We start from the raw sequence: 24,324 nt of genomic DNA, 5'->3' as shown, positions 1-24,324 counted from the left end.
TTGAATCCTGGCCAGTGATTGTATTCACATGTGCTGACCCATGTCAATTTTTCTTGACAAATAGAGAAGCCTCATTGGTGTTTTGATTGCAAAACAAAGAAATGAAATTGTTTTCCTTTCTTTTCTAGCTGGAGCTAATCTATCACACATTTGGAAGGCATAATTTTAAAAAGACCACAGCAAACTTGGATTTGTTCCTGAGGAGATTTAATGAAATTCAGTTTTGGGTTGTCACTGAGATTTGCCTTTGTTCTCAGCCCAGCAAGCGTGTTCAGCTCTTAAAAAAATTTATTAAGATAGCAGCCCAGTAAGTATCATTAGCTTAAGAAGAGAAAAACATTTGAGCTGCATTTTCATTTTGTTCCCTTAGGGTGCACCTTAAAAAAAAAAAGCAAGATATAGGATCTTCTTATGCACAAGGAACAATCACAGGAGCTTCAGAATAACTGAACTCTTGTAAAAGATTCATTTCATATGGCTTTTGGAATACTGGACATCAATACATAATAAATTACCATCTTATAGCACTGCTGCTGACGTCAAAATTGTGACCTCTTTTTGCTCTGAACTACCGTGGCTTTGTGCCTCCTCCAGTTTATTGAGTCCTTCAGCAAACAAAGTTCTAGAAAAGTTGTATTTAGAAGGCCGTTCAAGTCAATGTCCAACATGACACCATCTCGCCAGTAGAGGGCAGTAGAAACATGCATGTACATCAGCACGGCCCAACTTAGCCAGAATAAAATCAGTAAAATGCATAAAGCTGAGCTAACCTAGTACATGAAAATCATCTCCATCAACATCAGAAAAAGCAAGCAACTTATAAATATTCTATTTAATGGCACTTCATGGGAAACAATTTATTTACTGCAGGGGCCAGTTAGATTTCTCCCTGACATGAATTTAATCTTCTCCTGCTATTTAGATATGCCTGACAACCTCCTGTTTACTTCCATGTTTTTGGTATCACCACAGTGCTAAAAATAAAATGCTAAATGTGGCCCATGGCTGGGAGACTTCTTTCTAAATTCAGGGAGCTCTAGCACAGGAAGGTGGGGAGCACAAGTGACCCCAGCTAGCAATTTTCTTGAGCCAAATAGTTTAGATCCCATACAGAGTCTGATTTCCAGAGCTAAACAAAGAAGTAAATGCTGCTTGACATTTTATACACGCCAGTTTGCCAAATGCTCCGAATTATTTTGCCAAAAATTTGAGGGTTCAACAGCCTATCCAAACCCTCAGATTCAAATGCTGTTATCTCTTAATTTGGAAAAGCTGCCTTTTTGAAGAAAGATTTGGTAAAATGTTACTTATGAATTTCTGGTTCACAGGATAGCCATTTTTTCTAGGAGACTGAACAGCCTTGTTGCAAGGGACAGGTGCCTTTGCATATTTGGAAGGAGAGGATCACTGAAACTCTGAACATATGTGCTTTCCTGTGGTAAAGAGCACATCCGGTCTTCACCTTTGCCTGGCAGTGCTGGCTGGAGCAGGGGGAAGAGAACAGCAATCTGCACACCTATGTGGGAGATCAGACAACCTTTGGGCTTTCCCAGTCCCAGTTATTTATGGTGGAAACATAAGAGAGCCTTTCAAAAACTCAGGAATTTTTTTTAATGTTTTTGTGTTTTTTACCTTTCTTCCTTCTGATTATGGAAATGAGTAGGTGGCTTTGGCCCTTGGTATAAATTGCTTTATATTATTTAACCTTTACTAAGCTGTGCTGCCCTACAGTGGAACTGTTTACACAGCCTGGCTGGAAAAGATTATGAACTCTCATAAACCAAGATCTACAAGAATGTGATCTAAATCGGGGGGGCAGTAGCATGCTTTACGTGGTATTTTTAGAGAACTTCGACAAATTCTATTTAAGCTCTTCGACTTGCCCAGAACTTTGTGAAGTTGGGGGTTCGAGTGTTATCATCCCCTTTTACAGATGAGGAGACTGAGGCATGGGGATATTTCGTGACTTCCCTAAGGCGATAAAGTCAGTTGGTAACACTGACCAGAGCAGTGATCAGAAAGGCAGGTCTGTGTGCCTGCGTGTCCTTTCAAGATCACATGGAAAGGACAAAGGCAAACACATATCCGTGATGTTATACCCCTTCCACCCCAGGGGGTCTCTGAAACTCCTTTCAGCCCCTGACCTGAGAGCCACTGCCCCAACACAGCAAAGTCCTTGCTTACCTTTTCACCAGTGAGATAAGACACATGATAGCTTCTCTGAAATCTGTTTTCCTCTTTCCACAGAGATCACTTAAGAATCACTCATTGCTTCTTCTGTAAGGATAACACAGGCAGCAAAAGCAATGATTTAATTAGCCTTTTGCAAGAATGTTCATTCGAACAGGATTTAATTATGATGCAGTCGACTTAGTCGACCATATTGATTTGGGTAAAGGATTTGCACTTGTTGAAAAATTAATTCTTTCCCTTTTCAAGGAGCTGGTATGAGGAAGTTAGGGATTCCTTTTTTTTTTTTCTTTAAGTTAAATCAAGTACCTAGGCTAAATATTGCCATTCTAATAAGAATCCTTAATATTGTTCCACATTATTCTTATTCCCAAATATATACTCATAAAGGCTAATAGTTGCATAAGTACAGATTCAAATTGATCAGCCTCACTGACATCAGTTAAATGCAAAGAAAATAAGGTTATTTTTAGGTCAATTGTTTAGGTTATTTCTCAGCTTCATAGGGATTGTAAATTGATATTTCTCAACAAATTAGAAGCATTCACATGGCAGGTAGAAGTTATGGCAGCTGTAGCAATATGACCTCCTAGTTCCTCTCTCAGGCTGCCAGAGGAGGCGTCCAACTTCAGGCTAAAAGTCTGAATGTCTTTGAGGACGTTTTGCCTACTTCTCTTCTTATCCCATGAGATGTTTCCTTCCATGTCCAATGAGGCTTTTAGGAAGCTTTGGGATCGTAGTGACGATCCCCAGGGTAGGGGTCTTTCAATTCCTTCTCAGAACCTGAACCTAGATGGCCAGAACCATTACAGTGGGAAGTCAAATAGCCGAACATGGTCATCCAAGTGGAACTTCTACGGTGCATTAAATCTATCATTGCCTGGTCTCATAAAGAGTCCTGACGAATATTAATGACTATCAGAAAATAGAACTCTAAGTTTTTTAAATCTCACTCAAAAGTGGCATTTTACTCAAACACGTGCCTCTTGTGTTTCAGCTGTAAGGAGTACAAAAATCTGAATTCCTTTTTTGCCATCGTCATGGGGCTAAGTAATGTTGCTGTAAGCCGCTTGGCACTCACGTGGGAGGTAAGCTTCAGCTGAGATCCAGCTGTGACTTTTGCCTTAAGAATAAAAACACAGGCTCACCAGTGAGCTTTTTGAATAGAAATATCACTCACACTGGTATAACAATGGAAAAGGTGGGACACTTTGAGGGAAGTGACCTGTCTTCCTTTTTCCAGTTGCCTGAGAGTGTGAATTTAAAAAGGTATTGTCCTTTTGTGTAGGGGGGCGATGAGGGGGCCTTAGCTTCTTGGTCTCTACAATGTAAATAATAATACTTCTGGTTCCTACGTACAACATGAATCAACATCATTGCTTGGATGATTTCAAAGGTTTTTTTGTTCATAGATTCTGTTGTTCTCTGGAATGTCTGCTTATTGCTTTTGCAATAAGCCTTATCTATAATTAAGAGAGGACAGAAGATCCATTTTTAACCAAGTAGTCATTTTGCTGCAGGGAAAATTAGCCAGAAGGCCAACTGTTTGGCCCAGTTGAGTACTAAGTATCTCTTAACCGCCTGGCCGTCGGCTCTGTGTATGGAAGAACAACAGTTGGCTGATATTCAAGTTGGAGCAAAAGTTATGCAGGTGTGCTGTGAATTTCTGTAGCAAATATGATTAATGGTTTGTTGACAGTTGGTTAACTTGTGGTACACATCTCCAATTTTCATCAGCTAAGTACACAAAATGTGCCTGACCCCTACATGTGGTATATAGTTAAAGAAATACTAATCTCTAATAGAACATACACACAAAAATAGACTCTTACTAAAAATAAAAAAGTATGTGTAAGTGGGACGCAAAAAGAGGTCAAGGAGTAGGTAACAGAGACTTAATTTGCAAGGGTGCTTTTAAAAGGCACCAAAGGCAGCTGTTTGCATCTCTAAATATTTTCCTTAAAACATTTCCTTCCCCACTTCCCTCTTGAAACTGTTTTCTTTCTCAGTCTCTCCTAAATGTTTCCATTGTTTATAGGACAGGTCCTCACAAGTTCTTCTGTCTTGGGTTTCTCTTAAAATTCCAGGCAGATGCAGCACACAGCAGCTCATCCCCTGAATATAGGAATGAGGGAATTGGTGAGGCCTGCGTGCCACGCAGCTGTATCATCTTCCAGCTGGTAAAAGGACGGAGTTAGGGCTGCCACTGAATTGAAGCAATGAAGCCGTTATGCAGGCTCCCCTGTCATGCAGCCCAAGGCTCCTGGAATCTGTGGAAACCTAGGGTTCCCTCTCAGACAGTATGCTTTCCCCAGCCGGTTTCCAGCGTCTGATGCCCACGCGGAGTCTAGATGGTTTGGCTGGGAAAATCAAGGAAGGTATAAAGCCTTACAAGGGTCCCGGAAGGCAGGTGTGAGTATCACATGACAGCAGCCAGACGTCAAGGCCATAGCACGGTGGAAACACGACCAGAGTCTCCTTTCTTGTCTAAAGAGAAAAATAGGAGGCTATTTGGGTTGAGCAGGACGGTGCAGTCAGCAAAAGGAGAAAGTTAACGGGGAATATGAAGAAATCCATCAGTCTGTGAGCTTTTGGCCTGTTGCCGAAAGAGAAAACCCCTCCTCATTCGTAAGATTTTATTTTATAAGGTGAAATATAATTATATCATTCTGTAGGAAGACCTTTCATTCGTAAGCATCCTTGATTCGGGTTGATCTACCCAAATCCATGCGCTTCCCATATGGGCCCCAGCAAAGAGCATGATGCCTCCCTCTCACAGGGGCAGTGTGAGAGACGGCACCTGACCGCCCTCCCCTCCCCCACCCGGAACTACAGAGCACACGTGAAACCGTCAGTGAACAAAACGGGAGAAGGAGTTAAACCTCATGGCAAAGGGAATGGTCCCACTTGGAGGGGAAAGAGCACTCTGAGATCAAGCAAATGGGAGTTAAATCCTGGAGCGCTTTCTGGGCCTTGGCAGCATTGACACCGTGGGCCAGATGACTCTTCATTGCGGGCTGTCCCGTGTGATGTCGGATGCTTAGCAGCATCCCTGGCTTCAGCTTGCTACCTACCAGTAGCACCTGTCACCCCACCCCACCCCAGGTGTGACAACAGAAAATGTGTGCAGACATCACTAAATGGCCCCCAGTGGATGTGGGGGGAGGGGTGCAAACCTGAGCCCAGTTGAGAATCGTTGCTCTGGAGGCACAGGGTGTGCATAGATAATAGTATTAAGACCCACAAAAATATGTGTTGCCCTATGCCCTTTGACCCAAACGCCAGTTAAGAAAGGTAGAAAGACCAATCTAACCAAAAATGTAATTCACTTCAAATTTTTAAAGTAGTCTGTGTTCGTAGAAAGTGATCGGCTAACGTGGTGATTTGGATACTACACGTGGAATGAGATCCTTGCATCCTTTGATGCCTCTCCCAGCTCTCCTCCCTTTGGACATTCCCTCAGAGCAAGGATATCCGGTTTCCCAGAGACCTAACTTGAAAAGAGGTACTAGGAAAATGAGCTTGGAGGACATGTGGGAGACTAGTAAGATTTTTGCACAGATGTTTAAATGGGAAGATGACAAACTAATTCAGCTATGAGAGAGAAAGAAGAGAGAGGAGCTCTCCTGTGATTGCAGAAGCCGAACTGGTGAATCCGTTGTTGCCGGTAGACTTCCCGTGGGAAGCACAGCTGAACTCCAGATCTCTAGGGCCGAGGACGGTGCTTCCACAGTCTCGGGAGAGGATGCACGCCACGCTGCTCTGCCTTGGCGTGACCCTGTCAGAAGAGAGGAGTTAGGGTTACTAAGATCTCAGGACCCAAGCAAAGTGAGAGCCAGTAAATTCAAAGGTGACTCGATAATGGCCTCCTTGTGTCAATCGATATATGGGTACAGCCCACGGTGCTACCTCAGGTACTAAATTGGTAGAATCATCAGTTTTTGTATAACAGCAGGGCAGAGAAATCAGGGGGGAGAAATGCTTGTGTGGAAAAGCACAAGTATGTAAGAGAAGCCCTAGAAAGGGGCAGGTGATGTGAATTACAGAGGCTCTGGCCATCAGTAGCTGTGCCACGTTGGGCATGTCATTTAAACTGTGAGACCTCATGTGTCTGGGTGGCTCAGTCGGCTAAGCATCCAATTTTGGCTCAGGGCATGACCTCACAGTTCATGGGTTCAAGCCCTGAGTCGGGTTCTTGCTAATAGCTCAGAGCCTGGAGGCTGCTGTGGATTCTACGTCTCCCTCTCTCTCTGCCCCTCCCCTGCTCACACTCTGTCTCTCTCTCTCTCAAAAATAAATAAACATTAAAAAAATAGTAATAAAAAAAGCTGTGAGACTTAATTTCTTCCCTATAGTAAGCAAAGGTTTAATCTGTTCAAATAAATATTTATTAAGCAGTAACTATGTACCTTACACTTGATTAGGCACTGAAGAGATAGCAATCAACAAAACAGAAGTTTCTGTCCTCATGGAGTTTACATTGTAAGGGAGGAGGAGGATTGAAATAGGTGGTTTCTAAAACTTTTAATCCTAATATTCTTTGGTCTAAATTCCTAACTGTGGGAATCGGAGAATTTAAGGTGTGGGAGGAGGTGATTCCAAACCACTTATGGTCTGAGAGTGCAGTCCTTCTAATGAATAATTAGAAAACATTATAAAAACAGTAAGACCAAAGCATCCATAGTTACTTTTGTTTCAATGAGGTTAAGAGTTTTAAAAGGTAAGTTCTCTATATTCCAGAATATGCTCAAATGACAAGACAGATAACAGTCTGGTCTGCTTTAGAGATGTTTGATTAAGAGCCAAAGAAATACATTTCCCCTAGAAATGGTAACACGTGATACAGATCTAGATGTTGAATCCGACACATGAGTGTGGTATTTTCGTTTCATTAACAGAAACTGCCAAGCAAGTTCAAGAAGTTCTATGCGGAGTTTGAAAGTTTAATGGTAAGTGACAGTGGCTCCTTTATTCTGTTCACTGTCTGCATTAATCCAGTTTCTGATTAGCTGAATTGAAGTTCTCATTTCAGAAATTTTACCTGTCCTTGTATGACTTTAAGAAGTTTATGATCCCGTTTTAGTGCTGCTAAAACAAGCATGTCTGACTAATGAATGGCACCCTCAGGAACCAACTTAAAGAGGACTTATGTCCCACATAAGGTCAATTTGTGTAACTAAGAAAAGCAGTGTAATAGGATCCTTTCCGCCTAGCATAGGTTGGCTATGGGTTGGAAGCTGCATTTTCCTTGGCTTGCCAAAATTATTGTTCCCCATTGGCTGGGAGGTGTTAACACCAGAAAAGGAGTGAGTAGGTCTTGGTCTAGGAGTGATGGAATGGTCTCAGAGAGGGCACATGGGGCTGGCTGTGCAAGGCAGAGAGGAGGGGAGTCAGAACTCCCAGGGAGGAGGGGGTGCTTTAGGAGAGGGGGATCTCATGGGTGGGGTTTGTTTTACACATTTTGTATTTGCTCTCAAAGGGCGTCTCTCCCCCTCAGTCCCTGCAGGCAAATCTCCCTCTCGAGCAAAAAACGAAACAAAAAGCAAGTTATTTTCATATCAGCCGGGAAATTGTCTTAAGACAAAACTCAGGGGTGCCTGAGTGGCTCAGTTGGTTGAGCATCTGATTCTTTATTTCAGCTCAGGTCATGATCCCAGGGTCATGGGATCGAGCCCAGCATGAGGCTCTGTGCTGAGCATGGAGTCTGCTTTGGGAGTCTCTCTCTCTCCCTCTCTGCCCCTCCCCACTGGCTCATGCTCTCTCTTTTTCTCTCTCTCTAAAATAAAAATGTTTTAAAATAATAAATAAATAAAGCAAAAATCAATTTAAGTCTACCTTTCTTTTTTTTTTTTAATAATAACAACCAATCTTTATTGAACTCTGTGTGTTCCAGGATTGAGCAAAGTAATTTGTAACCATTAATTTATTTAATCACCAAACAATCCTATGAGGTAGCTCTCATTATTATCAGCTCCATTTTTACACGTGAGAAATTGAAGAACAGAGATTAAAAATCTTTTTTTGTGCTATGAACCAGCAAGTGGTTTTTTTTTCCAGGTTATTAATTCTTTCTTTTTGTTTTTTATTTTTTTTAAATTTACACCCCAATTAGTTAGCATATAGTGAAACAATGATTTCAGGAGTAGATTCCTTAATGTGCCTTACCCATTTAGCCCATCCCTCCTCCCACAGTCCCTCCAGTAACCCTCTGTTTGTTCTCCATATTTAAGAGTCTCTTCTGTTTTGTCCCCTTCCCTGTTTTTATATTATTTTTGTTTCCTTTCCCTTATGTTCACCTGTTTTGTGTCTTAAAGTCCTCATATGAGTGAAGTCATATGATTTTTGTCTTTCTCTAATTTCACTTAGCATAACACCCTCCAGTTCCATCCACGTAGTTGCAAATGGCAAGATTTCATTCTTTTTGATTGCCGAGTAATACTCCATTGTATATATAGACCACATCTTTTTTTTTTTTTACAAGTAGTTTTTATTTTTTTTCTGTTCATTTCATAGTTTTTTTATTATGAAATTTATTGTCAAATTGGTTTCCATACAACACCCAGTGAGACCACATCTTCTTTATCCATTCATCCGTCGATGGACATTTGGGCTCTTTCCATCCTTTGGCTATCGTTGATAATGCTGCTATAAACATGCAGGTGCATGTGTCCCTTCGAAACAGCACACCTGTATCCCTTGGATAAATGCCTGGTAGTGCAATTGCTGGGTTGTAGGGTAGTTCTATTTTTACTTTTTTGAGGAACTTCCATACTGTTTTCCAGAGTGGCTGCACCAGCTTGCGTTCCCAAGTCTACCTTTCTTTTATAGCTACACTTGGTTGAAAACTATCTGATTGTGGGATAACAAACCTAGGTGTGTTAGGAGGCAGAGGGGGTGATATGTGTGTCATTAGTCATTAACCAGCATCTCTTTGTTTCTCTAAAGGATCCTTCTAGAAACCACAGGGCCTACAGGCTGACAGTAGCTAAGCTGGAGCCTCCTCTCATCCCCTTCATGCCTTTGCTCATTAAAGGTAATTCTGAGGGAACCCACAGGTCAAGCCAGTGATGAGTGTGTGGGGAAGAAAACGAACAAGAGCCTCAACAGACTGATCTCTTTGGGAAGAACAGTCCTGTCCCTTGCACCTTCTTCATCACCTCCTCTCCCCCTTGACTTTTCTGAAAGTGTTAGGAAGATTACGGGAGCAGCAGGGATCCATGATTTGCAAGACTTGCTAGGGAAACAGTTAGTTTGGAAATTTTACTAATCTCAGGTAAAGTGCTTTCAAAAGTTAAACACCTAACATAAAAGGAACTATTATCAGCTTTCTTCAACTGCAGTGTTATGCAAATCCTCCAGCATAATCTAATGGTGCTATTGTGGTTTCTTAGTATGACATATTTCTGTTAGTGATTAGAATGTGACTTTTATTTCTTTGCAGATATGACATTTACTCATGAGGGGAACAAGACGTTCATTGACAATCTAGTAAACTTTGAAAAAATGGTACGTACAGTATTGTAACCTTAACCACAATGTTTCTTTAAAATAAAATTTGCATTTGTACTAATAAAGGAAATAATTTCCATATATGCTGCCATGTTAAAAAGGTAGTTACGCATAAAGGAGTTTTGAAATATTCGGCTCAAATTGGCTACCTATTTTAGCCTGTCAGTTCTCTTTTGTGCAACTGAATGGCATTTGTGCTGCAGTTCACAGCAGCAGCTAGCTTTTATGCCGTGTGCTTCGTCCTTGGCTGCCTGTTGCTAAAATGCGTGAATGTTCCGGAGTGACTTCTATGTTGTTGTTTTGTTGTCAGGTTTGTAGAGCTAGACTTCCCTAGGATGCCTTTGAATTGTTTATCTGTTGAGCCTGACTTTAGTGCACGTAGGTAAAAGGCAACTCCATGGCAGATCTTTCTTGCGGAGTATTCATCTAAATGTATAAATAAATAAAGTTCGCCCAAGTTCAGAGAGGGAACTTGAAAATCTTCACAACCAAAAACAATTTTTTAAAGAAACAACAGAAGTGAAACTGGCACGTATTCGGTATTCTGCAGCTCCCTTCATCAAGGAAAAGCTGTTATCTGGCATTGGTTACTTTGCAGTTTATTTTCTTATCTTCCGTGAAGCAATAAAGCAGGTCATGCCAAAACCTATCTTTAGCTACAAAGTGCATGTTAATGGAATGCTCCATTGTCTTCTAAATCCTTTGGCTGCAGCCTGGATGGATGGGGTGTTACAGCCTTATCTCTGTGTGGGTAAGCATCTGCCTGGGGTTATGGTTTGCAGTGGTGAATGTGGCACTGCAGGAAAAGCTCAGGACTTGGGAGTTCAGGAGACATGAGGTTCAATTCTCAGCTTCGTCCCCCATAGCGGCCCCATAAGTTCTCTGTGCGTCCGTTTCCCCAACAGGAAGTAGCGATCATGCCTACTCTCTCCATGTCTGGAGATTGTCAATGGGTCCAGGGCATGTAAGCATTCCTGTATGCCATAGAGTGCTATAGAATTCTTCTCAGAAAACTGTTCTTCTCATCATTCCTTGATATCCAGCCGGTATGTATGACTCCAGGGCAACTGGAAACATCATGCAGTGATCCTGTAAGGATTGGACCATCCAGCTTTGGGAATGAGCAAGCCCAGCCTGGTGAAGAGGTCGAGCAATTGCTGGGCAACAGGTTTCCATGTCTTCGGCTTGTTAGGAAATAGCACATGAGTTCACACCTCCTCAAAAGGACTCCATACTAGATGGCAAATATTTCCTCAGTGGTCTTCCCCTCCAAAGGCAGAGTACAAACATCTCTAATACTGTGTCAGTTTAGTAATTCTTTGGTCAAAGGAAAAAACATTCTTTTGTCTTGCTCACTTATTAGTATGGAGAATTAAACATATCTCCCTGATTTCTCAAAACTTGTTTTCCAGAAATGAAAGACTTAGCAAATAGGTAAAGAACCTTCCAGATCACTTATGCAGAAATGCAAACTGAGGGGTAGCTGAGCCAACTATTTGACTATAAAATATACATGTGCACAGAGGCGTAGAAGTCAGAGTTTCCTAAAGAGTTGACTGAGCTTTAGAACTTTTGATCATTAAAGTTAACTGAACAGAACAAACAAGGATAGCAAAACTATCTGTCAAGGAGAATGAAAGTTGTTTCATCTGGGCTTTTAGATCTTGGTGTTGCCTCCGTAACCTTCAAAGGAAGAGTCGTATTCATTGGATATTCAGAGAATTCCCCTTCTCCACTTCTCCACTTCTCTACTTCATGCCCACAGCCATGGGTTCTTAAATGCCTACCTGTGAGAGGAGACCCTTCATACCCTGCTCCTCACATCCTGTTCTCAGAGAGATTCCACTTTAACTTAAAAGCAACTGAACGGCCGGGAGAGCAGCTCAGCTGTGATAACAGAAACCTAAATTGACAATGGCTTAAGCAAGCTAAGTCGTTGGGTTTTTTTTCTTCATGTGAATGTCTAAGCGAATGTGATAGCTTATGAAGCAGTCAAGGTTCCCGGCTTCTCCTCCCTTGCCATATCACCATGGTCCAAAATGGCAGACCAGCACCACCCCATTGCAGGTACGGGGAAGGGGAAAGGGAGAAGGTGAAGAGAGTGAAGGGAGTACTGAAAGAAAACTGTTTAGTTCTCTACTATAGCAACTATAAATTGTATTTCACTTAATAAATCATACCACGAGAAAGTTTAATTTTACAATTACCTTTCTGTGAGTTTAGTATTTCTGGTAAATGAAATGGAATTTCAAAACAAGATTTGATTATGTTTTTTAAACCTGACCTTGACCAACCTGGCACTTGTTGTTAGCTTTCCCACCTTCTATCCCCATAAACAAGCCCACCCCTGTTCCCATAGCATCACCCCTGCCACATACAACTCCCACTAGCGGCCCCCCACTGACGCTGTGTGTCTTGGGAAGGATACAACTCTCTTTTCAAGTTGATGTCCACACCACTTCCCAGTCATTCATCAGCCAGGCCAAGGTGGTGAGCAGAACTGGCAGACTTTGTGGGGCTGGTAGGCGGTGTCCCCAGAGGGAACCCCTGCCAGGGGCAGAAGTCACCAGGGAAGCCAGGAACACAGATGCCTTTTCTTGGTGGCATCATTGCCCAGTCACAGCAAACTACTGTGCCAGCCCTAAGTATTTTTATTTTGAACCTTTTTACCCTTGAGGTATGAAATGAGGATTAGAGAATTTGTTGCATATTGGTTTTCAGGATTTATGAGTATGAACAAAAGAGAATTCACACTCTGATCCTTATGCAAAAAAAAAAAAAAGGCAGACATTCTTTCATTTGGGGGGAACATAAAGGAGTATTCAAAAAAATGTTTGAATAAAGCCCTTTGTATCTTTCTATGGCATACATGAATATTTATAACATTTAGGAGGTAGACTAGCAATGGATTAGAGGATAATATGCTGGCTGGCTGCCACTATCCCAGGCTGCATAAAGCATGCTGATAGCCACGGATGCTACTGTATTAGGAGGTTGGTTCTATTTCAGACATACCCATATTTAAGTGTATTTATTTATGAACATTATTTTAAGATAGTCATTTTATTTGGAATGAGAGGCATGGGGCAAGCTTCTACACTTCTGGAAACAGTAACAGAAGCTAACTCATTGAGGAAAGAGAAATGCTTTGAATCCTTTTATTTCTGTATCAGTAATTACACCATTACGTAACTAGCAATGATATGTTTTCTATCACCAATAATATTATTACAAGATCCATGGAGAAAGCATCGGATTTATATCAAGCCATGGAGAAAAGAATCTCCAAGTAAAAATCAAAATGTTCAAATACATGCAGTTCCCAGAACTTTCCAACACAATAAAAACCTACAAGAGGACCTTGCAAGTTTATCTCTTTATATAGAACTCACAAACTGGGCTAAAAGCAGATTTTCCAAAAAATATGTTTCAAAGCAATGCAGTATGTGTTGACTGTTCCGGCAAAGGGTTTTGCTAGGAAATGCAAAGAAATCCCATCATCTTTGACCATTAGGAAATTATTTATAGTGAAGAAGGTAAAACATAAACATGTGAAATATTAAAAGCAAAAAAAGATATAGAAACTAGTTTACAATAGTAATAAAAGAGATGTCCAAAGGCACAAAGAGAGGTAACTTGAGCTATATCAAGAGGAAAACAAAACCATGTTAAATACAACAACATAATGTAATCAAATCCAGACTTGTTACCCTGAGCACCATCTAGCCTCACCTCACACTTCATCTTCTCTGTATTCAATCCAAGTTGGCAAAACCAACCTTTTTTCTTTTTTTTTTTTTTTTTCCCTGCCTCGGGGCCTTTGCATTGAGTTGCTACCTTTGCCTGAAACTGTCTCTCTGCTAGTCTTCACCTATCTGGGCTTTCTCATCATTCGGGTCTCAGCTCATGTGTCCCCTCCTCCAAGTGGTCTTTCCTGACCACCCTCAAACATTCTTCTTTACTTGTCTGTCTTCCCCACTAGAATATGAGTGTCCTAGACCAGGTATTTAATCAGTTTTGTTCACTGATACTTCTCTAGCACCCAATAAAAGAATAACCCAGTTATATTCCAGTTTGGGATTTCATCCAAAAGTGTTTTCTATTTTATTAGAACATTTGATTAAGCAGAATTTCCCAAGCACTTTGCATTACTGATAGTTTATGCAAGATGATTCCCTCAGCCTTCTTTCTGTTCCTAACTGGACATCATCCTACCTCCCCTCCTACCTGTGGTGCTGTGTCTGCCTCTCATTGTCCTTTCCCGAATGCAGAGAAGCACAATAGTCTGCATTTGCCTGGACAGGCACCTGAGCTACCATGTCCCATGGCCATGATATGTACAATGTACCGTGAGCATCTTGCACGTTACATGTGCATATCTGTATGTCACACACCTCTTGGATATTAAAGATCCATAGCCAGGGGACAGGGCTCAGGGTTCTTCCTCAAAAATGCATATAGTGGAGCCTGGCTGAGCTCCCGGGCCTTTTTGTCTTTTATCTCTGTTCCTTACCATGCAGTTAATTCTACTTGGTTGCTATCATGGGCACCATCCTTGTAGGTGAGAGACTATATATTTCTAGATCTTGTGGGGAAAAAAGTCCTGTCCGAAATATATGAGGATCTGATAAAATAATCAGGTGATATAGATGTGGTTTTACACATGCTCAGCAAGGAATTATTGACGGAGATTTTTTTTATTTGATAGGCATTCAGATGGACGCAGAGTCAAATCAATAGGGGCAGAAATAAGAAAAGGTAACGTGGGAAACGTTAAGAACAAGGTTGGCAAAGATCTCAAGTGGCAAGAGAAGGAAAGGCCAAACTGTTCAGGGTAGGCATTTAAAAGAGGGCTGAAGTCCAGGAGCGGCTCCTCAAAGGACTCCGAGCTGAGAGGCCACATAGCCTGTGAAGAGGGAGGCTGTCCTGGCAGCTGTCTGTCTGTGGGAGGGAGGTCAAGAGAGTGTAACAGTGCATGGTGGCATTGCCCAGAGGGCCTGCTGGTCTGAACTTGAAAAATAGACAGAAAAGCCTGTTCCTCTTCAGGGATGGGAGAGCTAAGGGAAAGCTGGGCCCAGGGGACCAAAGTCAGTATAGAGGTGGCCAGAAAAGCTGGAGACAGCCTGCTAGGTTATCAACTTGTCTGGATAGGCACAAAGGCAGAAGTTGGCCAGCCCCCTCCTGAGGGCACGGTACCACAGAAATGTAAACAGGGAGGTCCAGGCCAAGGGCCCAGTCTGAGAAGAGCCTCCGACCCTTCACAGGATTCAAGGGGAATTACCTGCATCAGAGCTGGAGGGAAATGTGTTTGGAACTGCAGCCTCAGGGCCACTTGCCTGTGCCGGGTTGGAGTGCAGACAGCCACTCGCCCCTTCCTATGGACAGCACCTTTGTACTGGGCATCTTATAAGGCAGGCCCTGGGAGAGACTTCTGCTTCTGAATCGCTCTGTTTTCAGCTAAAGAAATAAGAACTTGAGGGTAGTTACAGAGTCCTTGGCTTGCTACCTCCTTTTTCTTCCTGAGCTTCCCTCCATGAGTTCATGTCTTGAAGGAAATTCATCAGCCTTCCTGTGGGCCCATCTCCTAGCCTCCCGGGTGAGGAACCGCACGAACATATTAATTTGTGCAAATAAACGCTGAAGACCTGGACCTAGAATTAGTCTCTGGAAAAAGGGGGTGGCTGTGTGCTATCTGAAACGTGGAACCCCAAGGTTCTAACTTCTAACTGTGGACTGCTTTCTTGGCGAGGGCCCTTGCAACTCTGAGGTGGAGATTCCCAGTGGGGGTGGTGGGGACACATCAAAATGAGTTCAGGTATGGAGCAGGGGGGTCACGCCGTCCACCTATACTGATGGTGGGAGCGCCTTCGAAAGGAGCATATTCTCCTCACTTCACCCCCCACGTACAAACTGCTATTTTAATAAGCCAGTTGCGAAAGGGAGTGTGTCATAAACCTCAGGGTTGCTGAGATGGGGGAAAAAGATGGGAGGCTCTGCCTTGGAGTAAGCAAGTATTTCCCCACCGCCTGGCATTATAGGAAAGCTGCCTGGCCTGCTCCAGGCGGCCAGCCTGCTCCGGCAGGATCAGCGAGCCTAGGGTATAATCTTTGGCTTCATCCCTGCTGTGGTAGTTGGATAACAACGCCTGTGTTTCTCTTTAACCTTAGTTTCTGCCAACCTTAACTGAGAACACCAGTGAATGAATGGCTGTTTGCCGTCAAAAACAACATGTAAGGCTTAAGTCTGCAGAAGGATAGAAAGACTCTAAGCAGATAAATGCAAAATCCTCCACTTTGGGCCAAGAAATCAACTGCACATCTACAGAGAATGAAGCTGTGTCCAAACAGCAGCTCAATGAAATGGGTTCAGAGGTTTTATCCGCTAGTAGTTCAACAGATGTCAGTAAGGTGACTTTTCTTTAAATTGTGGACTCAGACCTGTAGCATCATCTAGATCAAGGAAGGAAAATAATTCTTCTGCACTCTGTGATTTGCTTAATCCAGGGCACCATGCTAGAGACTGCCTTAAAGAGACCCAAACAGGTCTTATGGAAAATTGTTAAAGCGATTGGCAATATTTCACAATTTTTATTTTATTTTGAAGTTTATTTATTTATTTTGGGGGAGAGAGAGAGAGAGCAGGGGAGGGGCAGAGACAGACACACACACACACACAGAGAGAGAGAGAGAGAGAGAGAGAGAGAGAGAGGCAGGCAGAGAATCCCAAGCAGACTCCACACTGTCAGCATGGAGCCCGAGGCGGGGCTCAAATTCACAAACCGTGAGAGATCATGACCTGAGCCGAAATCAAGAGTCAGGTGCTGGGGCGCCTTGGTGGCTCAGTCGGTTAAGCGGCCGACTTCAGCTCAGGTCATTATCTCGCAGTCCGTGGGTTCGAGCCCCGCGTCAGGCTCTGTGCTGACAGCTCAGAGCCTGGAGCCTGTTTCAGATTCTGTGTCTCCCTCTCTCTGACCCTCCCCCGTTCATGCTCTGTCTCTCTCTGTCTCAAAAATAAATAAACGTTAAAAAAAAATTAAAAAATAAAAGAGTCAGGTGCTTAACTGACTGAGCCACCCAGGTGCCCCAGAATTGGCAATATATAGATTGAACCAGAAAAGACTTGGGAGGTGGGGAGGCATCCACAATGGTTGTCTTCTCATGTTTGAAGAACTGTCCTGATAAGAAGGAACTAAATGTATATGCTGTAGCTCCAGAGCTCACAACGAGGATCGGTGGGTGAAAAGCAGAGGGAAAATGACTTTGAGAATGATAAAGAAATGTCTAATAGTTAGAAATGTCTAAAAATGGAAGGGGCTGGCCTTGGCGAGAATGAGTAGCTCTCGCTGGATGCATCCAAACAGTGGGAAGCTGCTGTTGACAGGCAGGCTATAAAAGGCATTATGCACCTTGCAAACACTTGAAGAAGGGGACTTCTGAAGCCTCTTTTGGCAACCCAGGAGAGAGCCTGGTAGTTGGGTGCAGCTGTTAACAGCATAGTGCAGGTGTCCATGGGTGCAAAAGAGGGTGGAGTCAAAATGCCAAGTTAACCCTTCTTTGGCCTTGTGAAAGCATTCCGTAACTATGCATCGCCTGGCAGTGCTGGTGGGGTTCACAGGCGGTTACCAAGGGTTTACATATTGCAGCATTTCCCTGCGGACCTCACGGAGGAAAACAATGGGCCTTGTTGCAAAGCCAGGTTTGGATTTCAAAGTTAAACTGAAGTTACCTCTGAGTACAATTAAAAAGGATACGTCAAAATTAAAACCATTGTTAGAATTAATCAAAGATTTAGAAAGGTAGAATGAACTCCAGAGCTGGAAATTACTGATTTAAACAATTGTTCTCACATTTTAAACCACATAATGAGCTAAAAATTATGAAGCCTCAGAGTATAGCTGTAAAGAGTAGTCTAAAACCGAAGTCAGAATGAAATGTTTTAGCTTTCAAAACTAAAAAGCAGAACAATTACTCCCTACAAAATGGTATAGGAAGAGGTTTCTGACCCCTGCTAATTGTTTTATTATTCTTCAGAGGGGCACTCTGGCAGCATTTCCCTGGGTTTTCAGTAATTACACTCCATTCAGTATCTGAAGAATTACAATAATTCCACACAGAATATACTCGTGCCCTTCCGATGCAAAGCCTTTACAGAAGTGAAAAAACAACTTACAGTAAATTAGCAGGAAAATTATCATAGTTACTGTTTATTTCAGGGCTCCATATATCAGAGGCTAATTCTACATTGTATGTTACGTTTTCTTGGAGGTATTTGTAGTATATTCCACATGCTGACCAACAGACATGCTGGTTTTTAGGATCTTTTATGAAAATGACGTTCAAACTTTTCCGATTGCCTCTTTGTGTATGAGAAATTACCCAGTGCAGACGCATATCACTTAATGCTTGACAGAGTCCGCAAAACCTCAGTATTCAGCAGCCTGCGATCAGTGTTCACATACACTTGTAAAGCTTTGACTCTTCTGTGAGTTTTTTTTCCCTGCCAAATAAGTTGGGGTTTTGTTTGCTTGTCTGTTTTAACACTACAGAAGATTTCTCAGTCATTTTGTATACTTTGGCAAGCCAAGGGTCCATGAGAGAAGAAAGCAAGGACTAGAATTACATGGCCACTCAGAGATAAGAAAATCTCTTTCCCTGGCTGGAGCCTGATCAATTTTCTGCTCGTGTTAGAATTAATCCACCATCTCCGCGGGACCCCCTTTAGAGTCTGAGCAGCAAAGGTGTCCTGAGACAATATACAGAGTCTGGGGGTCCCAGCTGCTGTTCAAATACCATCAGCAAGAAATGTGCATACATTCTGGCTGAGAAATGGTCTCATGGATGTTTTTCCCCATGTTTCTGCCCTTCATATTTTTCCTCCTTTCTTCTTTTGTCTTAAACTAAGTTGAGTGCAGTATAAAAAATTCACTTGTAAGTCTTTATGGCAACCAAAACATTACAAAGAAACTGAGAGGATCACTTAATGACAAAATTAACAAAGGTTAAATAAGTTACCATCCATCCATAAAGTTGAATACCTACTCGTTTTTTAAAAATGCTTTAAAATGCAAGTGGCATGGAAAACAGTCACAATGCCATGTGAAAAAAATGTATATCACAACAGACATACATATGTAAAATATGACTTCAATTGTTTGAAAAATTTTTACTTACTTATTTTTAAAGCATTAGAAGGAATTGTACTAAAATATTAATGAAGTGACTCTGTGAGGTGTATTCTAAGTGACTTCTACTTTGCTCTTAACTTTTATTCATTTTCTCAGATGTGCACGCATTAGTGTTATGATCAGAAAGGAAGAAGAAGGAAGGAGAGAGGAAATCAGATAATTGAGATTAACATTAAAACACACACTTTGGCTGGAAGATTAGAAGGGTCAGTAATGCACAGTGTTGAGAAAAATGTATAGGTAGAACATTTTGATTATATTCAGTCTAATCTAATGCCTCATTACTGAGTCCTGTTTCTTATGAGGCACTTGATAAACTAACCCTCTCCAAATCTCGGATAGTCACAAATTCGCTTACAAGTTCACAGTGACCTCTGGGAAGGGATGGTGAAAACGAGTCCTGAGGAGTAAGACACAGTCTGAGAAACAACAGACTGATTTTTATGTCAGAGGCACAAACAACTCAACTAGAATTATGCCATTAGTACTCCTCATCTGAGAAGTGCCTTGTATGTGTGACTATAGATGCCTCTTTCAAGTAATGAAACCTGTTCTACATCAACCAGCTGCCTCCAGATAGTCAATGTCTCAGAACAGAATGTTTTTCACAGGCTCAGGTGTTACTGAAATAAATCATGGTTTGGTTTCCTTTATGGGCTATACACTAAGCTTACTTGCATTTCATTCTTCCTTTTTTTCTCTATTCTTTTTAGCGCATGATTGCGAATACTGCCAGAACAGTGAGATACTGCAGGAGCCAGCCCTTCAGTAAGTTAAATGCTACCGTGTGCTGCAATCTAGATCTGGGTGATTAAGTCCTTTTTAATGAGGCTACCGAGACATTCTAGAAGTCTGGGTAGTATTTGATTGTGTCAGGGGCACTTTGGACCATGAATTCTCATGGGATAGAGGCCTTGAGTTGAAGGATTTTCTAGCTGTAGAACTAGAAACTAACCATAGAAATACTATTTTATGAATGAACTTAAAGAGAATAAATTTGCTCATTCTAGTGTGACTAGAGACGACTAAGGCATGATCACCAACAAATCCTGCCTCAAAGCAACTCTTTATGACTCACTGCTTGATGTTGAGAAACTCACATCAATTCCTGATGACTCAGTTCTGTCGTTTATAAACTGGGAAAGATAATATTTATTGTCTCTTGGGGTATTGCAAGAATGCATTAATGGGTATAACACATTTGTAAAAGGTCCCATAGCAGGAATTCATAGTCTATTTCTAGTATTCTCAGGTGAATTTAAGATGTTCTTCCTAAATCTGAACATATAGCAAAATAACTGCTGCCATACAATGCTTTAATATAAAACCATTACCAATAATAAATAGCAACCTTAAACTGATGGGGATTAGGTTGCATCACAGAACCAGATCAGCTCACCAGACCAGTGCTGCTGTCTCCTGGGCTGGGACTTTGGGTGGGGGTGGAGCTTTGGCTCCCTCGAGCTGGGCTGGGAGTCAGAAGGTGGCCCCTATAAAAGTTCTTTGCTAAATTCATTGTATGAGTCACTTGAAGTCATTTGGCTCATTAAGCCAACATGATCATTTGAGATGGACGTGACTTTGAGGCTACCAGTACAGTCCCTTCCAATAAACCTTGTGCTAAAAGAAGCTAAAAGTTTCTCAATTTACTAACCAGAGCTGCCTTTACCCTCCCTAGCCCAGGACTGGCTCAAAGAGAGGGTTTGCTAACGCAGGATGCCAGAACTGAAAGCTGCTCACTTTTTAATGTACAGAGGAGGAAAAAAATCTATGAAAAGTAATCTTTCCTTAGGGAGCAAGTAGCCCTTTAAAAATTTTACTCAAATGACTGTGCCTCCTCTTCCTTCCAAAATGGGAATAGTCTTGCATGTTGTCAACCGTTCCTGTGTGGATTCTGCAAGGATTAAAATGTCTCACATCTCTTCATCTAGTAATTTACTGTATGTATAAAGACATGGTCTTAAAGCAGCCATACAAGTGAAATATGAGAATATATAAGTGATGTCAGTCTACAACAAGGCCTATGAACCCATGACCCTTTGGGGCTCTAGGAAATTCCTGAAATGAAACACAAAATTTCTGTGCCTGAGAGGGTTTGTAGCCTTGGGAAGGTTCTCAGTGAGATCGAAGAACTGTGATAGAATATGTTTTGTTCCATAAGCTTCTTTGGAAGTAAATCCTACATTCTCCTACATCTTCTCCTAGAAAAGTGGGGGTGGGCTGGGGGGATTTTATATATATGTGTGTATATATATATATGTATAATATATATATATACACACACAATATCCACTGCATATGTTGAAGTTATCAGTAACTGCTGGTAAACAACAGCTGCTCAGCTCTGAAGTCAACAGTCTATAGATAAAGCTATAGGAATAGATTTGTAAACATTGTGGGAATATGTACAATGTAATTACAGTATATTGTACATATAGAGTACACTGCCAGGGAAAAAGCGAGGAATTAAACACTGTGGTATTATTTATATGTGATAATTATACTGATGAGTTTCTTCCTAAAGCAAGTAGGGGCCTTTGTATTTTCTCTCTGCTATTCTGTGTTCAGACCTGCAACACTACCCTCCACCCCATATGCAGATGGCATTCTAACTGTCTTTGGGAGTGATGTCAGTGCCCTGCTTAGAAAAGAGCCCCCTACTGGTGATCCATGGGGCAGAGGTAGCCCATGGACCACAGCAGAAGTGTTGGGTCTACACAGAACATGTTTCCCCTTTTATTTGGAAATAATGTAGCCATTAAAAAATTCCAGGAAAGAAATCCAGACTTCTCATTTCTCTAGAAAAATAGGAAGATCTGGCAACTCAGAATGCAGATTCCCAGACAGCAGCATCATGTGGGAGCTGAATAGTCACTTTCAAAGGGACCTGGGTTTCCAGTTCACCACTGTCAGATTTGGTCTTCCTCACCCATATATATTCTCTGCAGAGGGCTCTGGACACTTATTTGATTCTTCTTTCAGCCTGGTTTTGGAGAAATCTGTGAACTTCAGATGGCTCCATGGCTTACATGCTTGGGGAAGTAGGTGAGAATAGAATAGTAATTGGGATTTCCGAACAAGTAGCATCAGGAAATCGAAGGTCTAGCAGAAGTTATGACTTCAGCGCATGAGCTGAGCTTTTCCTTACACATGAACAGTCTCGAAGAGCACACATCTATGCAGTGATACTGTATACTCTTTGCAAGTAACAAGGAGAGTCAGATTTATTAATCTCACTGGCTTGCTTCAGTTCAGCCCAGGTGTTAAGCACTTTTGTTAGGAGCTACTGAAAACTATGTCTTGGGGCGCCTGGGTGGCTCAGTCAGTTAAGCGTCCTACTCTTGGATTCCGCTCGGGTCATGATCTCATGGTTTGTGAGTTCGAGCCCCACATCAGGCTCTGTCCTATCAGCTTGAGATTCTCTTTCTTCCTCTCTCCTCCCTTCCCACTCTCTCTCTCTCTCTCTCTCTCTCTCTCTCTCTCTCTCTCTCTCTGTCGAAAATAAATAAATAATACTTTTAAAAAAAGAAAAAAACTACGTCTTTTGCCATTAGTCCTTGTCTGTATCAAAGGGAGAAGAGAGCTGAGTGTGAGACACAGGTGGGATGGAAAGAGGAAGCAATTTTTAATGTATAACCAGGGGCTATCAGGGGATGCTTTCACTTTAATTTGGTGCCATTTTTTTACAACAAAGGAAAATTACCAAAATAGGTGATTCCAGAGAAGAAAAGGGTAGGAGAGAGGAGATGGAATATCCCAGTGGAAACATTTCAATGAATATGGTATGTTGAAAGGTTTCAATGGAAACTTGGAATCCATGGTAAATGTAACAAATAATTGGAGAAAATAAAGCTGTATCTTATATGCATATATTACACAATGCCAATTTGCTCTCTTCTCTTTCAACAGATCCTGATGCAGCTCAAGCTAATAAGAACCATCAGGATGTCCGGAGTTATGTCCGGCAATTAAATGTGATTGACAACCAGAGAACTTTATCACAGATGTCACACAGATTAGAGCCTCGTCGACCGTAGACATTTAAAGTGCCCAGAGCAATGGTTTGCCTCCAGTCCACAGTCTTTCAAAAATGCCATTTATGCTACTACTGACTGTATTGTCACTAGAAAATTCTACAAAACAAGCAGAAACGCACCCTGAGACATGTCAGGGCTGCAGCGTACCAGCGTCATAGTAAGAGAAGAAATTCTTTGACTTGCATAAAGCTTTCACACTCTAGCATAGGAATCTCCAATTTGTAGTCACACTATTTTATTTCCAATTGTGCCATCCTCTTTGCTGAAACATAAATTAAGTCCCGATGATAATGGTAGAAACACCATTGTCAGGAGACATATCAAGCCCCTGACAGTTTTTCTCAGAGAGTTGGCTGAGTGAGATGTGCTACAAATGCTGTGGTGGTATAGTTTCACAATTTTATCTCAACCTTGATTTTGGAGCATGGGGGTCTTGGAAGGTGTTGAGGAATCACATAAATCCAAACCATAACTTGTATTCTAGCATCTTCATAGTCTTACCTCTGAAGGAATTGAACCCAACCACATTACTATAAAACATTATGGCTATTGATGTAATTTAGGGAGGACTGGTCCATAATTTCTGGATGATATATAGAATAATATTTATGTTTACAATGTAACTTTTTTAAACTCACAAATCAGGATTACATACATAAGAATTCCACTAAGAAACTCCAAGGTTCTAAAAATTGCCAGCGTTAAGATAAGAAAAGAACATTTCAAAAGAGCACAATATGCACAAAACATTTTTCAAAATTAAAATATTTTCCTGGGCATTAAAAATCTTTACTATTGGCTAATTATTGTTACTGACTAAAAAAAACACATATTTTCTGGACTTAAATGTTATTACAGATATCTTAATTTTCAGCAATTGTTTTGCACTTTCAAATAGATTGTAAATAGTTCATTCAATCAATGGTATAGAGTTATTTATTTGCTATATAATAGATATTGTGCCAAATGATTACTTTTTATTTATTTTATTTAGTATGTAATTTTGGAGTACATTTTTTCCTCTTTTCACAATTAGGCTACATTTAATGTGTAGGAATTGTATGTATGTATATCTTCTGTAAATAACAGTATCTTCATTAAATATAATTGTTGACAAGAAAAGGTTGTGCTGTTCTCAGTTCCTATAATATGGGAGGGGTAAGCATTTGGTATGGTGGGGACTCAGATTTTTTTTAATTGAAATAAAATTCACATGAGGGGCGCCTGGGTGGCGCAGTCGGTTAAGCGTCCGACTTCAACCAGGTCATGATCTCGTGGTCCGTGAGTTCGAGCCCCGCATCAGGCTCTGGGCTGATGGCTCAGAGCCTGGAGCCTGCTTCCGATTCTGTGTCTCCCTCTCTATCTGCCCCTCCCCCGTTCATGCTCTGTCTCTCTCTGTCCCAA

The 24,324-nt window shown here is 41.6% G+C and overlaps 1 protein-coding gene across 8 annotated transcripts in view; it reads left to right on the top strand.

Annotated features, from left to right (window-relative positions):
* RAPGEF4 (Rap guanine nucleotide exchange factor 4) overlaps positions 1 to 23,845 on the top strand; it is a 294,734-nt gene extending 270,889 nt beyond the window's left edge. For all 8 annotated transcript variants that reach the window (XM_047871388.1, XM_047871390.1, XM_047871389.1 and 5 more), the window contains 7 exons: positions 129 to 307; positions 3,188 to 3,278; positions 7,089 to 7,139; positions 9,136 to 9,223; positions 9,632 to 9,696; positions 19,597 to 19,651; positions 22,793 to 23,845. In XM_047871388.1, coding sequence (XP_047727344.1) covers positions 129 to 307; positions 3,188 to 3,278; positions 7,089 to 7,139; positions 9,136 to 9,223; positions 9,632 to 9,696; positions 19,597 to 19,651; positions 22,793 to 22,920 — 657 coding nt within the window. In that variant the 3' untranslated portion in view covers positions 22,921 to 23,845. The remainder of the gene's footprint in view (positions 1 to 128; positions 308 to 3,187; positions 3,279 to 7,088; positions 7,140 to 9,135; positions 9,224 to 9,631; positions 9,697 to 19,596; positions 19,652 to 22,792) is intronic.
* Positions 23,846 to 24,324: the final 479 nt, after the last annotated feature.

This window comes from Prionailurus viverrinus, chromosome C1 (genome assembly GCF_022837055.1).
Source record: "Prionailurus viverrinus isolate Anna chromosome C1, UM_Priviv_1.0, whole genome shotgun sequence".
Taxonomy (NCBI): domain Eukaryota; kingdom Metazoa; phylum Chordata; class Mammalia; order Carnivora; family Felidae; genus Prionailurus; species Prionailurus viverrinus.
Note: the sequence above shows the minus strand (reverse complement) of the source record. Positions and strands in the feature narration are given on the sequence as shown.